General features: G+C 43.5%; 1 protein-coding gene across 33 annotated transcripts in view; it reads left to right on the plus strand.

Annotated features, from left to right (window-relative positions):
• ablim1b (actin binding LIM protein 1b) overlaps positions 1-18476 on the plus strand; it is a 106394-nt gene that overhangs the window by 82731 nt on the left and 5187 nt on the right. For 6 of the 33 annotated variants that reach the window (XM_042083988.1, XM_042083987.1, XM_042084004.1 and 3 more), the window contains 17 exons: positions 607-651; positions 2903-2980; positions 3836-3997; positions 5119-5178; positions 6323-6367; positions 9017-9049; positions 10124-10159; positions 10430-10559; positions 10910-11002; positions 11234-11248; positions 12172-12264; positions 12754-12801; positions 14341-14511; positions 15864-15949; positions 16650-16767; positions 17958-18022; positions 18308-18368. In XM_042083988.1, the coding sequence (XP_041939922.1) occupies positions 607-651; positions 2903-2980; positions 3836-3997; positions 5119-5178; positions 6323-6367; positions 9017-9049; positions 10124-10159; positions 10430-10559; positions 10910-11002; positions 11234-11248; positions 12172-12264; positions 12754-12801; positions 14341-14511; positions 15864-15949; positions 16650-16767; positions 17958-18022; positions 18308-18368 (1339 nt within the window). The remainder of the gene's footprint in view (positions 1-606; positions 652-2902; positions 2981-3835; positions 3998-5118; positions 5179-6322; positions 6368-9016; positions 9050-10123; positions 10160-10429; positions 10560-10909; positions 11003-11233; positions 11249-12171; positions 12265-12753; positions 12802-14340; positions 14512-15863; positions 15950-16649; positions 16768-17957; positions 18023-18307; positions 18369-18476) is intronic. The other 27 variants (XM_042083992.1, XM_042084007.1, XM_042083989.1 and 24 more) reach the window with 26 other exon arrangements.

Raw genomic sequence — 18476 nt, forward strand, 5'->3', positions numbered from 1 at the left:
TGCATTTGGCATTAAATTGTTTGGCCAATAGGATATGAGCTGTCTGCATGAAAAATAGCTTGGTTTAAAGGCCTATCTAAGTCTGCATACAGTTCCATACAGACGGAAATGCTGATGCTAACAGCAACAGCTGTTGTTTATTTTGGAAAGGGACCGAGTTGAGTGCATCGGGATGATTTGCGATGCATCTGAACACTTGAAGAGGAACTAAGACCTAGACATGACCTGTCCCAGTTCTTTCAGAGCTCTGGTTTAGCATGCTTGGTGAACTGGTGCTGAAAAATCGACCAGAGTATATTGGACATTGAATTTTTCGTGTAGTAGAAGATAATGGCTTAAATCTCAGCCCTCCATTTCTGAGTGACTATCGTCACACGTTTTAAGACGTCTACTTGTTTTAGTGAGATTTACAGAAGTAGTAAATTCCTCAAGTGATGTGGCTACTGTCCCCCCATCCAGCTGCTTATAGATCAGAGCTTATGAAGGAAAAGGGCATGAGAAGAGATATTTTGGGCCTGCCTAGAAACTGTCTTCTCCAGGCAGGGGAAAGTGTGTCCGAGTGTGTGATGTCATTTCCTGTCCTCCTCCCTCCTTCCCTCTCCACAGCTCCTTCCTCCCTCTGTAAGCTCCCTCCACCAATCAGAAAGGCAGGTACTGTATTCTGCTACTGCCGGCACAGCTGAGTGTTTTGGGTAGGGGGTGTTGGGAGGAACATATATACAGGCTGCATGTGTGCTGTTTTAGACTCCAGCCAGTAGAGGGGGATATAGCCCCCCAGTATGCACATGTTGAGCCTTTATATGCTGTTCTGGTATCAGAGGACTGATTGCAAAACAGCAAACAAGGACTGTGCACACATGATTCACTCTGTCTGCTGTGTTTGTGTGTATGTGTGTGTGTGTGTGAGAGAGAGAGAAAGAGAGAGAGAGATAACGTGTGTGTGTTTGTGAGAGAGAGAGTGTGTATGAGTGTGTACATTATGAGGGAAAGGCTCTGTCTGAAGTAGTTAGAGATTGAGAGTGACTTGGAGGGGGATTGAAACAAAACTGAGTAAGAGAGGGAGAAAAAGTGTGTGTGTGTGTGTGTGTATGTGTGTGTGTGTGTATATGTGTGTGTGTGTATATGTGTGTACAGTACATGTGTGTTTGCGTAAGTGTGTGTGTGTGTGTGTGTGTGTGTATGTGTGTGTGTGTATATGTGTGTGTGTGTGTGTGTGTGTATGTGTGGGCGCACACGCTACCACAGGCATGTGGCCTCATTCCCAGGGCTGCTGCCACAGTGACCCCATGAGCAAGTGTGCGTGAGAGGTGCAAGGCATGCTGGGCCTGACTCATCATCCCTGAGACCTCCATCAGATATGAGCTCCAAAACCACCGCAGCTCTTAGCATCTGGCCCTGGCATGGCAGCACTTACATCAGATGAAAGCCTCGCCATGCCGACCCAAAATAAATATTGGTTATTAATGTGTAACTGAAAACGGAGAATGACAACTGAAACCAGTAAAGGGGTCTTGTTTTTTAGAGCCAAAAGCACCACAAATTACTGTAAATGCATTCTTCAAATGCTGCATAGTCTTAGTGTGTGTGTGTATGTGTGTGTGTGTGTAAGTATGTGTGTGTGTGTGTGTGTGTGTGTGTGTGGTTGCAGTGCTTTGAATGGTCACAAAGAGGTTTCCCTTGGATATAAACACACATTAAAACCCTGCAGCAATGGAGAGCAACAACCTCATAATTCTAGAGCTTTCCCCTTCAAGCCCCACATTTGCTTAAGCAGAATGGATTTATTTAAGAAATCTCAGATGATAAAGACTAAATATATTAAAGAAACATAATGAGTTATATGTAATAATTGTTAAATGCATGGACCTCTGATTGAATGAGGATTGAATGAGTTGCGTTATCTGGCAACACCGGTTATCTCATGCGACTCATTCATGGGCCTCTGAACAGAGGATTTAATAAATTGTGTTATCTGGCAACATTAGTTATCTCATGCAACTAATTCAGTGGATGCTGCAGTCATGAGTGTGGATGGAGCCATATCTGTGGGGTCGAGCTGCACAGGCAGTGGGCTGTCTCATGCACTGCTGGCTAATTTTTTTCAAGAGTCTTGTTTTTGCTGTGAGGAGCAACAAAGCACAAGAGTTTGCGCAAAGCCTGGTGTTTTGTGTGAGGTTTGAGAGTGCGGTTTGAATGGGCTCCACCCCCCACCCCCCTCAGCAGCGCTAGCGTCGAGATTTGTACTGTATGGTGTTTGAGAGTGCGGTTTGAATGGGCTTTTTCACACCCTCAGCAGCGCTAGGCTAGCGTTGAAATTTGTACTGTATGCTGATGATGCAGCACTTATTCTCCTGTGTCCTCTCCTCGTGTCCGTACCTCACCTGCTCCTGACCTGCAGGAAAAAAACACAGCAGGTGTGTGTGTGTGTGTGTGTGTGTGTGTGTGTGTGTGTGTGTGTGTGTGTGAGATAGAGAGGGAGGTGGGGTGCCTAATCAACCACACACCTGGCCCTTATAAGATGCTGCAGAGTATGCTTTGTTAAAATGCATTGCTACTGTAATAAATGCCATGATCCAACAAAAAAGCCATAATGCATACACCAATTGCCACTGGGGCATCTTCCTCCTACATGCAGAAATGGAGTTAAAGTGAAGGTTTCTGGATCTTCGAATGTCCAGGTGGTTCAGCATGGAATATTTACCCTTTTCTGTTCAGCCAGTTCCCTAAAGGTCTATGTACTGTACAAGGACAAGAGGAGAAGATACATGTGATAAACTATGGAAAACCAGCTGTCTAAAGTATTTGCATGACTTCTTAGGTGTGTGTGTGTGTGTGTGTGTGTGTGTGTGTGTGTGTGTGTGCGTATGCCGTCACTAACTCAGCCTCTCTCTCGTTCTCGCAGCCCACCCGGTCGTCGTCGGAGAGCATCTGCTCGCGGCCCGGCTCCAGCATCCAGGGCTCTCCGGGCCACACCATCTATGTGAGTCCTCCCGTCCGCCATCGCCAATTCAGTCTCCCCGAACCGCCCGACGCCATCCCCCACAAGGCCAAGAACGGAGGCCTGGCCACAGGGACCTACACGGCCCTACACCTGGAATACGAGGCGGAGAGGGGGGCAGTTTAGATGTGTTTTATGGGGAGGGGTTGGGGGCATTCTTTCTGGGATTCATCTTTCATCTCCTCCCCAGTACTCTCTCCTCCTCTCCCATTCTTCTTTCCTACACTCTATGCCTGTCCTGTTTTTTTTTCCTCTTGGCATTTCCAACGTGACCCTTCTGTCTGTTGATGCATGAAACGCATTCATTAATGCAAGTTCAAGTTCACACACACACACACACACACACACACACACACACACACACACACACATACACATACAAACATATGCATGTATACACACCCTGCCTCTGCACACATACACACACACAAACACACACACAAACATACACACATGGATGTCAGACATTCTAAATAACAATACTGTCATATTACTCCCTCTCTACACACACGCACACACACACACACACACACACACACACACACACACACACACACACACACACACACACACACACACACACACACACACACACACACATTGATATGATATTGCTATATTATCTATAGATTCAGATATGTTCCCCTGTGTTGCCCTCTATCCTGTGTACTTCTGAAACTCTGACCAGTGACTCCTTGCGTACCTGCACTGACCTCATCCTCTCTCCTCCCCTCCCCTCCCTTCTTCCCTTTTGTTCCCCCTCTCTCCCTCTCCCTTCTTCCCTTTTGTTCCCCCTCTCTCCCTCTCCCTTCGTGTTCTTCCCTCCATCCTCTCCAGGCAAAAGTAGACAATGAGATCATTGATTACAGGGATCTAGCTGCCATCCCCAGAGTCAAGGCAATTTATGATATAGAGCGCCCCGACATGATCTCCTACGAGTCCCTCCACTCCAACTCCTCCACCCTGGACCACAGACAGGGCAGGCAAAGCCCAGGAGAGGTAACCCCACCCGACCCGACCCCACCCCACCCCACTCCCAGCCCTCCACCCTCACCCACCCCAAAACTACCTCATCCTCCACCAGGGGGGTAGCATTACTACTGCAACTAGGGTAGACAGTCTCCAACTAAAGAAGTCATCGTGGTTAAAGGCATTTTTACAGTACAATGAGGTGTCATTACTTCTCTGCACTCTTGTGTTCTATGCACTAATCAATTAATGGAGTAGCAATGCATATGAACCATCTAGCAGGAGATAAGGTAGGGGTTTGGGTAATTTAAAAGAAAAATGCAAGGCCTTTATGACATTTAATTAAACATATTTATTTGCAATGATGCGTATATTTGTGAATATATGACTATGACTGTAGACTTTTGTAGCTGCTCAGAAATGAAAGTGGTCCACACCTTGACTGAACTATTTGTAGCCTGTTGATCAAATGTAAACAACCCAATGCTCATATCCTGTACATAGAGACTGTGTCCTTCCAACTATATACTGTAGATCTACAGGGTTGGGCTCAAAATGTAATCCTACTGAGGTTTTCATACTGAAATTATACTGCCACATCATATAAGCCATAGTCTTTGCGTAGTGTTTATGGACCCTTTCAAAAGAGTTCCATTATCAGCATCATAGTTGGCCCCACAAGACTTCCTTTTTAACATTCCATATGTTATCTTAATGCAGAGGAAGTAGATTGGGGCCCAAATAGAACGTTCAAGCATTGTTTTTGTTTTTATTGCTGAAAGGGTCTATATTCTCTTAGATATATTCTAGTGTTTAGGTATCTAGGAAGCCACAGACAAAGGCTTAGGCCTGTACTTTAGTGGAGGTTTTGGAACATGTTCCTGTAGTTTGCCTCCTTGGTTTGGCTCAAGGTGGAAGTAAGCTAGAGTAGTGGCTCTTGACCAAGCCTCTTGTCAAGCAGGCCTTATAGCTAGTCTGGGGTTTCTTTTCTTTTCCTTTCTAAAGAAAGAGACAGTGACTGGAAGCGCTTTAGTCAGCGTGATGACATGTTAGCATGACGGAGTGTTAACGTGAGGGCGTGTTAGCGTGAGGGCGTGTTAGCGGGGACTGTGTGTGAGGTGCTGTGGTAACCTCCCTCCTCCTTCACTCAGCCCTTGTGTCGACAGCCTTTGATATCCAGACGGCTGCGTTCTCCCTTACCGGACCTGCGCGTAAGTGGGCTCAACCCCCCGACCCACACCCAAACCCCCACCCAACCCCCACCCTCAACCCTGCATTAGCTCCAACCTGCCTTTCCCCAAGACCACTCTCCCAGGACCAAATCCTAAATCCCAAACCTTGCCATCTCCCACTCCCTAAACCCCTTACCCAATCACAAGCACACCTGATTCAAATTGATCACATGGCCTCAGCCGCATATATCCCTCCACTGCTACGAAACTGCAGCCATCACTGCTTTTAGAGAAACATCACATGTTGTTCAATGGGGTCTTGCTCATGGCGAGTGTCTGGGCTGTATGGATATTTTATTTGCGTTGAAGTGTCTGTGTGTCTGTTTGTGTGTGTCTTATATTATTGAATGTATGTTTATCTTTATCTTATCATATAATGAATTTGTGAGTGTGCGTTTGTCTGTTTGTGTCCTGTGTGCGTGTGTGTGTGTGTGTGTGTGTGTGTGTGTGTGTGTGTGTGTGTGTGTGTGTGTGTGTGTGTGTGTGTGTGTGTGTGTTGACATAATGTATCTGTCATGTGTCCTTCCTCATGTGTATTGTCACTCTGTCCAGATATGCTGTGGTAGACATGCACTGGATGTACCTGATTGAGTTTTCTATGGAATCTGTCTGATTGGTTATATTTATCTCTCTCTGTCATTAAAAGTTGGCATTCTGTACCAGGGATGGCCTTTGAATGCAGTATCTGTGTAGATGCAGCAGTAGTTTAGCACCACCTAGTGGACAGAAAGAGGGTGTACATTATGCCCATGTACCCTCAATACTTCCAAACCATAAAATTACAAAATACATGATACATACCATAACATTAGTGTTGATTTTCTTCCTATAACTATATGGTGTACTGTACAATGTACACTGAAGTAATCCTGTTAATGTCAGTAGCCTACATTGTGGGGAGCATTGGATTTGTAGAGGTCATTTTCATCTTAAATCTGTCACATCTGTTTTCACCAGTTCCTGTATTCACCTAAAAATAACAGGCAGATATTGATTGTCCAGAATTACAAAATGTTGCATCAGTCCTGGAGTTCATTCCTCAGAACTCTTTTGTAGGGACCCATTTTAGGGATTCCAGGAATCAGTCAGCTCTAACTCTGCTTCCTCTTCCTACTTTATTTAGCCAATAAGTGCTGGATGTGACAGCTCCCCCATGGCCCAAGAAACTGTAAGTGACAGGCATGCCTTTCAATCAGAGCCCAGCTTTATACTAATCCGTCCAATCAGCTGCCTGTGATGGAGCGCACTGCTCCGCCTGTGCACAGCACCAGGAAATCCACTAATGTATCTTAATCAACTTACAGCACTCACTAAATCAATGCAACCACTCAGACACACACTTTACTAATCAACTACTTTATTCTACAACGAAGAATTGTGGCACTGCTGAAGCACAGGGTACACAGTAATGTACAACCTCCTGTTGAGAAGAGAACTAGTTATAGATTTTAAAATGTGGCCAACATCATAAGGGGATTGATAATGAAATGAATCCAGTGGTTGTGAACCACCATGGAAAAGATCTGTACAACTTACTCAAACACTAACACTGTAAGAAAATTTAACAGGTGCAAAACCAGGAAGCAATTGCATTCATATCTTTAGCTGTTTACTCTATAATTACTTCAGTTGCCCTAGAAAGGAAATTAATATTGCTGGCATGACAAAATTAAAAAGGCTTTGAGCAAAATTTAGGATTGTTTGGATGTTGGGCTCATAAAGGAAGTTTAAGACATTTATCACTACCAATAGGTAAGGTGAGGATTAATGCATGATCAGTAATTGTAAATGTGTTATATTAAATTGATACTCATATAACTGATTTAATCACAATGCATGTGTTTTTGAAGGCTCAATTAATCAAGAACAGTACCCTCCAGAATTATTGCCACTTTTGGTAAAGTTGACTAAATACAGGAATAAACAATCATCTTTTGGTGATTTATTCTAAACTCACAATGAAAACTATGAGGAAAAATCCAACCTTGAAGGGAAGCAAATGTATTCTGAGAAAAAGGAAAATCTCATAAAGAGATAAATACTTTTAACCAAAACATGTCGCCCACAATGACTGGCACCCCTGTAATACCTTCTTAAGCCTCCCTTTGACAAGGAAACAGGTCATAATATTCTCCTGACACCCCATAAAGTTGGAGAATACACCCCAAGGGATTTAAGACCATTCGTCTTTACAAAATCTCCCCAACTCGTTCAGATGCCTAGGTACACACTTGTGCATTCTCCTTTTTGACTCACCCCACTGTTTTTTATATGACTGTTTTATGTGTCTTTATATCAGGGGACTGAGATGGCAATGACAGAAGCTTCATTTTGTGTTCAGTAAACCATTTTTGTTTTTATCTGGTGAATGATCCAGTCATTACCTACATTTAGTGTCCTGGCAGAGATTGACAGATTTCCATTGACATTTCTTTTCTTGGGGTTCATGATACCATGCACTTTAATAAGGTTCCCAAGGCCTTTGGGAATGAACAGCCCCACAATATCACAGCCCCTCCACCATAATTCTCATTAGCCATAGGGTTCTTTTCAGTATAGTCATTCTTCTATGTACGCCAAACCCTATCTAAAGCGTTTCTTGCCAAAAAGCTCAATTTTCATTTCATCTGACAATAGACCACAATTCCAGACAGAGTCATTGTACCATTCAGTAACTCCTGCCGTTTACATTTGTAATTAAATTACTGAATGCCCTCTAAATAATCTATTAAAAGTGAGGTCACTTTTGAGGATTTTTTGGGGGACCTTGTGACCCCAAGATGATACCTTTGTCTGTAACTCTCCAACAGTGGTTCCTATGGAATGTTTTGCCTCTGTTACCATCCTCCATACTGTGCGTGGGGGCAAGATAACCTTGGGTCTTTGTCCATGCATGTTTGTCACATTTCCAGTTGATTAGCAACTTTTATTTATTGTTTTTACTGTAAATATTGCCATTTTCAATGAACTAACCAACGTTGTAGCCATTCCCTGACTTACAAATGCCAACACACTTTCTTTTTATTTAAATTAAGTGTATTCTTGTGTCTTTCCCATGTTGAAAAATGACTAGGGAATTAAGCCTCTGTGTCACTATATTTTCATACCTTAGTGAAAAAGAAAGTCATAAACTACTTCTGAAAGTTTACCGAGACTCTGATTAACTTAAAAAGTTGAATGTAAATAGGAAAATGCTTCTGTTACATTTTTTATATAAGATTTTCGAGGGGTGCCAGTAATTGTGAACAACATGTTTTTATTTTAAAATATTTCTTTCTTTCTGAGATTTTCCTTCTTCACAGAATAAATTTGCTTCCCTTCCAGGTTGGATTTTTCCTCATTGTTGTCATTGTGAGATTATAATAAATCACTAAAAAAATATGTTTTATACCGGTTTTTAGTCCACTTTACCAAAGGTGCCAATAATTCTGAAAGGTACTTTATATAAGTGGAAACATCATTCTGTCCTTACCTTAATGTCTGACCTGCCATGTCTTGAGTAGGGATGGGTACATAGAAATATTACGCTAAATATTTATACACTAAAGATTTCTGTTTTGCTCGTCACAAGCCATACGTTTTATGGACCAATTCATGGTCGTTCCATTTGGCGTGTGCGCTGCACCAGGCACTTTTTCAGGGCTGTGGATCACTTGTTCTTCCTCAAAGAGTCTGGATGCATCTTAAACTTGTGCCAAGCAAAACAGAGACATGGTGTCATAATGTTTGTGGTCTCTCCCTCCCCCATGGGAGAGTTACAAATAAAATATAAAGACCGGGCAATAGATAGTGATGCTCTCTCTGTGGACGTTCTCAGAACCTGTCTCGACAGCCCTCCCCAGCACTGACAGTAAGTAGGCAGCAGTAGCCGCTCCTGGTCTACAGCACGATCAGCCGGACGTCAGTGTGCTCTGATTTCTGCTCCCTCTCTCTCTCACTCTCTCGTGAGGTGGAACTTAACAGCTCTGAAAATGAAACTCATAGCCTGTATTTTGTTCACATCAGATTTGTTTTAAACTCAGTTGACTGAAAAAATAAAAAAAACTAGTACTGAAAAATACTAGTGTTCTCATGTGGCTGAGTATATTTGCCAAACAAAAAAAAAACATGGAATGAGTTTTACTTTCTGATGCTAATTTGTGAAAACTTGTGGCCTCACCTCTGATTTCTCTATGTGAGAGCTTCTTGTATGCTTGAGAGAGGCTGTGTGTCACACTGGGAAAGCTGCTTGTTTCTATTGCCAGAGTGAAGCTGCTCCCTCTCCCAGAGTTATGACTCAGAGCTGGGCCATCTCATCCATGGTATTATTCAAATGGGACTACAGGTTGTCACACCAGCCTCAGAAATGACGGCTGGCTATCCATGGTTATTTGGTTGAATTGTGAAGTTTGTCCAACTTAGTTAGTGTGACAATCTGTAACCCCTGAATAATGATGGGATAGCTTTTCTTTGAGTCAAACACCAATGTGCGGTGCCATAATACCACCTGTGTGTGTGTGTGTCTGTGTCTGTGTGTGTGTGTGTGTGTGTGTGTGTGTGTGTGTGTGTGTGTGTGTGTGTGTTTATTTATGTTCATGTTGATGTGTTTGTTTAGCATCTTGCTTGGTGTAAAATCAGTCTGCTGCACCGTGTAGCTCCCTGTGGCTTTGCAGTGCTAAACTCTGGACTCTTCCTTCACTGTTGTATAAGAGCATCCTGGGCGATATACAACATCAGCCGCCCACCCTCCCTCCCTCCACTGTATCAACATTACACCAAACTAATGCTGATCCTGCCACTAATGCTAGTCACGTCCTGCGTCTCAGAACTCTTTTGCCAAGTCATCCTCTCCATCGCCTAGCTTCTCCTCCGCTAACGCTTTGCTGTAGTCATGTTTGGTCCTTTAGGGTTTGACAGCGTCTGTATTTCCCTGTTTTTGTTGCAGTCTCCCAGGACGTTGTCTCCCACCCCCTCTGCTGAGGTTAGAATCTGCTTTGTAGCACACCATGTCTTTTTTTACCTTATATGTTAAAACTGCTCTCCCAATGTACAACCGTTGCAAATAGCAGTACCCCTACAGCTATAGGTATCCAAGACTATTTTATGTATGCAATTGCTTTCAATATGTAGTTCATGGTCACAGTGCTGCACAGTGTTAATTTGTTTGTGTTTGGGTAATAAGCCGTATTTCAGTTGACATTGTACCGACTCACTGATTCAAGTGATTGGATGTTTGGTTTGTCTGTCACAGGGTTGCTATGATATGAGGGAACGTATCATGCAGCGGTCGACCAGTCAGGGCTCTATTGGGTCGCCAGTGTATAACCGGCACAGCTACACGCCCACTGTGTCGCGTTCGCCCCAGCACTTCCACAGACCAGGTGAGTTTGTGCCCTCTGAACAGGTCAGGTCAAAGCTTGCTGCTTTGCCGACTGGGCAACCACAGCAAAAACCAAGGATGGCCATATCCCCATCTCTGTTTTTGTCCGCTGTTACTTTCTCCTGGCCAGACCCCTCAGTAGACCCTCTCTGTGGAGCTGTCCACCTCTTTTTTTCTGCCCATGTGATGCGTTTTTACCCTTCTGTTCATGCTCTGTCCTTGCCTCCTTGTGTCTGTTCTTCCTATTCCTCCTCCTTTTTTCCTGTTCTTCCTCTCTTTCTCTCCCTCTCTTTCTGTGTTCCTCTTCTCTCTTTCTCCTCCCCCTGCACTCTTCGTCCGAGCTGCTGGCAGGAATGCTGAAACTCTGTTCTTCTTTGCGCTCCGGTCCCAATGACACCCGCCCCACTTCCCCTTTTCGACATCACTTCCTCCCCCATAACAAAGGTAAGGGTCCCCACCCCACCCCACCCCTCCCTCCCCATGCTTTTGAAAAACCTCCCCCAGGTGAGCCTTTCCTTAAAACAATCTCCCTGTGATCATGTAAGACAAAGTTTCAGCAGAAGCTGTTGCCTCTTACAAAATGGCCACCTTGTGTTATTAAATGTAACTCAACTTTGTACTTTCACTTAATGCTATTCTTTTGATGCACACTTTCTCCCGTCTTTCCTCTTACAGAATCTTTCTGCATAGGTATGTCTTGGCTTCATGGCTGTCACCCTCCCCCTCTCTCTCTTTCTCTCTCTCTCTCTCTCTCTCTCTCTCTCTCTCTCTCTCTCTCTCTCTCTCTCTCTCTCTCTCTCTCTATCTGTATGTATTGAGATTGTTTCTGGTTGCCTGTTGCAGTGCCAAGGCATGCTGAAAGCCTGGATCAGAACACACATACTGTATGTGTGTGTATGTGTTTTTTGTGTGTGTGTGTCTCTCTCTCTTTTTCGCTGTGCCCCATCTGTCCTGTGTGTATCTTTGTTCATTTCTCTCCACAACTGTATGCCAACTGTATGTGTCTATCGGGCACTAACATTTCTGGAATGCGTTCAGCATGTTGTTGTCTCTTGTGTGGGTAATTCCACTTCTGGAATGACAATTAACAGCAGCCCCTCAACAAATTCAGTCCTGCGTGATCATTTGTGAGTGAACTGTTTGGACAGCTGTAGTGGAATGCATTTGGTGTTAAAGTAATTTGCATGACACGTTCCTGTACATGTCCCCCACCAGTACGGCCACCAAATTGCACATATACATGCGTCCACCAACACGTCACACGTTGTCACACGTTGTCACACGTTGTCACACGTTGTCTCACATCATGCCACGTCCTGTCACCCATGACCCCCCCCCCCTCTCAGCGTCTCCTGTCTTCCCTTCTCCTCCGTCTGCCGGAGGGCCATGCTTTCCCATCTGTCCATCCTCCCCTCCTTCTGTTTCCAGCCCTCTTCTGTTTGTCCATCACTCTTCTTCTTTTGAGCGGCTTTTTAACCAGGATTTATTCCAGCATTCTTCTCTCTTTCTTTCCTTTGTCTGCCTTTCCTTTCCTTTTGACTTCTTTGCTCCCTTCCTCCCTCTTTCCTCTACTGCTCTCTGTCTTTCTTTCTCCCTCCTCTTCTTTTTTGGAGGCACTGAGCCGTCCAGCGGCCGGAGTTCCCCCCTCTCCTCTCGGCCGGCCACTCCGACACACCCATTGACCCCCAAACATTTCCACATCCCAGGTAGGACCTGAAGTTGGAGTGGGCCCCTCATCTCCAGTTCTCTCTTTTCTCTTCTCTCTTTTCCTCTTCTTGCTGTCTTTCTTTTTTCATTGTCTTTCTCGTTTATCTCTGTTTTCCATTTTCCCTCCCTCCATCATTTCTATTCTTTCATTATTTACTTTTTTATGATTGGGGAGGCGGGTTTATTTGGTATTCTTCTCCCTACCCCCATTCGACTAAGCACACTTTGACAAGTATGGTCGCCATTACAGCCATGCATTCCGAGGTATGTCTGTCCTTCTTGAGTTCTCTCTCCATGTGGTTTTATTTTGGACCTAATCTTCATCTCGACCCATGTGTGTGTGTGTGTGAGGTTTTTTTTTAAGTTCTGGCCCAGTTCACCTCTGGCTGCCCAGTCCATCTCTCCCACCATCCATCAGCACATCCAGCTCTTGCTCTAGCTCCACTGAGGGACTCTGTGTTTTTTTTCCCTTTCTCGTTGATTTCTAGAACAAGGAATGAACATGTACAGGAAGCCTCCAATCTACAAACAGCATGGTATGCCTGCCCCCCGACTCTTACCCTGTGTGGTGTGACCCTCTCCCATCATATTACTGTTCCAGTCTCTAACCTCTCTGCTGGTGCTTTTGGATGGGCACGTCTGGTGTTATGGATGCTTCATTTGCACTCAAAAGTAACACCGTATTGTATTTCAGATACAGACTTTAGTATAAGCATCTACACACTTCTTGTTGGTGTCGGTGTGCAGTATGCCTTCTGAGTCATTTATTCTTGTGCAAATGAGATGCCCATAATGCAGACTTTGCCCAAATATACCCTGTCCCATTTTATCAGTATGTGTAGATACCTCCTTTGTGACAAACCCTGTATTCTAGTGATAAAGCATCTCCTCACAACTTTAGAGGTAACAATGAATTGCTCCTCTTTAGTAACAGAAGATATTGCACAATACATAGACAGTATCTTTAGCCAAGCTGTTTTGTTTTGAAAGTGTTTGAGATGCACCTGAAGGTACTAAACTTCTAATTTTCTACACTAATTTGTTAATTAAAGCAACTAATGAGTACTTTTCAGTAACAATTGGTGCAACTGACCATTTTAATGTGTTAATGTGTGTGCTTCTGTGTATAGAGAGGTTGGGCTCATTGACCGTTGTGTGTGGTTAACTTTGTTTGTATGTTTTTGGTCATGTTTCTGTTGCTCCATCCTACCCATTAACTTGTGGTTGTGACTCATGCTCCATGATCATCGTTTGCTCTTGTGTAAGTACATGTTTGAAGTCATTCAGCAGTAACAGTCTGAGCTTTTTTTCCACCTTTGATTGCTGTCTGCCTCTAAAACACTCAAAGAAACCTCAAACTAAATGCCTAAAATCTAAAATGCCTAACCATCCACCTCTTTGCATGTTTTGAATTCTAAACATGACTCAATTTGATGACTAACCAGGAATACATCTTCTCAAAAATCTAGAATATACTATTTCATCGTTTTAATAGTGTGTCTATTTATAACAGTGTTTATGCTTGCCAATTCAACTACCTTCAAATACTTTCAAATACTTCCTCTAAAGCTTTATAGTCCAACTTTCACCAAGTGGCATATGACCATCTTTTTACTTTCCTCACTGCAAAGTTGTATCTTTGTTTCAACACTTCAGTCAAAGCAACCTATATTACCGCTTTCTCTATCTTCTTTTCAAATTATCTTCAATAACACCACTACAACCAATCTGTCATGAATCTAATATGAATGAAACAACAAGTTCTCCTCGACAAGCTTTACACTACCTTCTGTAGTGTATTTTCCTATGCCTTTGTATAGTGCGGTGGTGGCCAATAAAGTGCAAATGTCCTTGACATTCCTAGTCTGCTGGGAAACTGTGCCCCTTCTAACAGATAGCCATAAGAGCTAATAGTCCAGGCTTAATTTATACAGTTAATCTTTACAAATTGCCTTCACAATCAATAATTTTTAATGGAGCATCTGGAATGTCAGGCTTTGCATTCGTGATTGGCCAGTTCTGCCTTATCGCCTATCGCCGTTCGGCCTCTTGTCAGCCAATCACTGACTCCCCAGTTCCCCCTCAAAACACCAATCCAGATCCAGCTGCCATGGCAGCCCAAAGCAAGTCCTCCGAAGATATCATCAAATCAGCCAAGTTCCCCGCTGCTCACGCCCCGCGGCCCAACGAAACGCCAAAGATTGAGACTGACTACTGGCCCTGCCCTCCCTCCCTGGCTGCCCTAGGTAGGCCCCTCCCACTGGTTCCCCAGGACAGCTGGCCGAACCAGCGGCAGGCCAGAGCAATCACTCACTGATTCCACTCAGCTCACTATTACTGCAGTGATAGTCTGTGTAAATATATAGACCCTTTCAACAAGGTAAACAAAAACAATGCTTGAACATTCTATTTGGGCCCCAATATACTTCCTCTGCATTAAGATAACATATGGAATGTTAAAACGGAAGCCTTGTGGGGCCAACTATGATGCTGATAATGGAACTCTCTTGAAAGGGTCTATAGAGATGTCAGATCTCTCATCCTTTAGTGGTAGTTGTCATTTGTTTTCAAACATTTGTAGTAGAATTAGTGAGATTTGTTGGTTGACATACAGTAGACAACAGAGATGTAAAAGTCCGGCTTCAGAAAGTAAAAGTCATGCCATGTATAGGCTCTATGCACAACTCCATTTTGGATTCACTTGTACAACTTCCTGTTTACAACTTCCTGCTTTTTTCTATAGTCATTGTCTTCAGGACCTCGTCTCATGGTAATATAGACCGACTTTGTGAAAATGTTGTGTGCCACTCCCTCCAGCAAATAGGAAAAGGATTTAAAATGTTCTTAACCTTAACCAAGCAACTGATGTTACTGAACTGGTTAGATAACTTTAGCTATGTTGTTCAATCAGAAATAGCCTACTATATCAAAACTGACAGACTAAACAGGAAGTTGATTGCCCAGTAGGAAGCAAAATGTAGGAAGCAAAAATTCAAAATGGAATCCTGCATAGAGTCCATTGATTCTACCAGTGCACTTAACACAGTTGATTTTACTAATTAGCTGATATACTTGACTTAAGAGTTGTGCTAATTAAAATCAGCTGATTAAGTGAATGGTTGAAACAAAAACGTGGCAGGACTTTTACTTTCTGAAGTTGGACTTTTATACCTCTGGTAGACACGGTAGGGTGCTGCATGATGCTGTGTACTGTACAGTCTCTAGCGCAAATGTAATATGTGGTGAACTCATTTAGTGTGAACTGGAACAAAGACAATTTTCTTTTAATATGAATATGAAAATAAATCAGGTGTAGTGATGTATCTGTAATAGATGTAAACAGTTGCAGCTAAATAAACCTCAATTAATGGGTTAGATTTTCAGGATAGAAATGGAAGTGACTTCAAACTGATAATCATGTCACCTCATCAATCTGTTGTTACCGTCATTGTTTTTTGTCAAATATTTGATGTTTATGTGGATATTCGGATGGATGTTTCCGCCTTGAAGCTCTTGTTGCCAAGGCTTAGGCTAATGAGTAATGAGTTTGAGTGTGAGTTTGACTGACAGTTTCTCACTGGTCCCATGCCAATCACAGGATCAGATGGGCGGAGTCGTTCAAGAGACGATGAAGAGGAGGAGATGCTAAAACGCAGACAGATTCAGGAAGAGCATCTCAGCAAGGTCTGAGATACAAAGCAGTTCCCTACTCTCCTTCACGCACACAGAATTACACACACACACACACACACACACACACACACACACACACACACACACACACATGCGCGCGCACACACACACAACAGATGTAGATGTAAACTAAACAGCTTCACAGACAAACCAGACTGTAACCTGGACGACCAGGGAAATGAACCCAAACAAAGCAGTAGCAGCTTAAACACAGACACACATGAGAGAGTTATTATTAACCCACTAACCCCGACACCAGATGTCAAACAAATTACTCCTCATCAGGCAACCTCAAGGGTGTGACTGTGCAACAACAGAAGCTCCCACTGGGTGAAGAGATTTTACTTGCTGCTTTTACCTTGCCTGAACTCCTAGGAGGATTTAGCTTCATGTTCTGTGTAGAATTGATTTATTTTAAACTGTCAAAAAAGATACAGTATTTTTCTATGTAGATGTCTTTTTTGTAACTCTTCTGGGTTACCAATGAGCATAAATAAATACATAAAGAAGGGTTGAAACACTGGATATTAATGACAAAAAAAAGATTTATTGTGAATTTATTACACTGTATCTGTAAAAGTAGGTCTAACTCTGTTTAAGTAGGTCTTATCAAAGTAGACAGTGGACTGAATATAATTGGATGATGGCTGAACTGTGCTGTATTGACTGTTTCTGTTTTCTTCCATGGCAGATCCAGTCTGGCCTGGGCAAGCTCATCCTGAAGGAGGAGATGGAGCGTGAGCAGAACAGGGAGAGATACAGCTACACCACTCCTCGCTACAACCAGCAGTTCACCAACTGCACCGCAGGTAGAGCAAGCTACAGTAATACTCCGCATGAATGGGTCAGGGTTGGTTTGTTGATGGTGGTTGATCTTCACTTGTGACTCCTGCAGTCAAAGTGATCATGAATTAAAAGAAGCTCAATCAGTAGTACATTACTTAATTAAGCCTTAATTAAGCTAATGGAATGGTTTTAGGATGCTGATATTCAGCACAGTACCAGGATTTTTTCCTGACTCCAAAAAAACCTAGAGCAGAAATGGGCATTTGCTTTCTGGCTTGTTTTGAAGTGGAATACCAAGAATAAGTAGGCCATAGTCCATGGAGGACACAGTGGTACAAATTAGATGCATTCAAAGTGCACTGAGGTTTGGGGGAATTCACAAGTAAGCTTTGAACTGATCAGTATCTTATGTACTGTACATACAAGGATACAAGGATACAAGGAAGTTTATTGTCACATGCATATAGTTACTGGAAGTAAGAAATGCAGTGAAATTATGTCTGGTGTCAGCCTATTTGTGCATTTATGGGGGGGGGGGGGTAAAAAGTGCAGTAGAAGAGGGGTTTAGTAGATTAAGTGGCAAGGGCTGCATAAGAAAGGTGGGGGAGGATTGGGATTGGGGGGGGGGGGGCACCAACAAGGAGCACCCAAGAGCAACAGGGGCAAGGAAAAACTCCCTTACCAAGGAAGAAACCTTGGGCAGATCCACGGCTCAAGGGGCTAACCCAACTGCCAGGGGTCTTGGTGTGTGTGTTGGGGGGATGACAGGGGAGATGGGATAGTGTGCTGTGTATATTGGGAGAGGGCAGTGTGCAATATGTGTGTTGGAGAAGCTTCCTCATGAGACAATGTGCTGTGTATTGGGGGGGGGGGGGGGGGGGGGGCAGTGTGCTGTAAGTATGTTGGGGATGTGTGTTGGAGAAGCTTCCTGATTAAATAATGTGCTGTGTAGGGAGGGGGGGGGGTATGATGAAGGGACTTACTATTGCAAGCAGAGTACTGCATGTATAATGTATGTGAGTGATGACAGATGTACATAGTTTGTTACTTACTAACAGTCTTCAAATGGACATCAGTTGAGGTTTAATTCTTGTGAATCAACAAAACTTCAACAACAACAATGACAATAGAAACTCATGATTGCTATGTATGTCAGAGACATATCTATTATTTGTGTGTCTGGTGAAGTTAGAACTGCTTTGTCCCTCTGCAGATCCAAGCTCGCCAACCACCAAGACCTCGTCACTGCCTGGGTACGGACGAAACGGCATGCACCGGGTAGGAGATTGTGATTATGTGTGTGTGTGTGTGTGTGTGTGTGTGTTTGTGTGTGTGTGTGTGTGTGCAAAAGACAAAGAGAGAGAGAGAGAGAGAGAGAGAGAGAGAGAGAGAGAGAGAGAGAGAGAGAGAGAGACTAATAAGTTGCACACTGATTTCCTCCTTCTTCCATCAGGGCCACTAGGTTAGGGCCTCATCAGAGCAAGCCTGCTGTTCGTTGTCACAGTCATTGGCTTTCTGTGGTGTGTGTCACTGACTCGTGTTTCATTTGCATTCCTCCTCCAGCCTCAGTCTACAGAGCTCACTCAGTATAACAGCTATGGGGACGTCTGCGGAGGTGTGAGAGGTAAGCTCTCCTCTCTGACTCACTGACACCGTGCTGTTATAAATCCATTTTACTACATATATTTTTTGACAGAAAAACATGTTCTACTTAATGTTTTGAAGTCTGGTG

The sequence above is a fragment of the Alosa sapidissima genome, chromosome 24, assembly GCF_018492685.1.
Source record: "Alosa sapidissima isolate fAloSap1 chromosome 24, fAloSap1.pri, whole genome shotgun sequence".
In the NCBI taxonomy this organism is placed as follows: Eukaryota; Metazoa; Chordata; class Actinopteri; order Clupeiformes; family Clupeidae; genus Alosa; species Alosa sapidissima.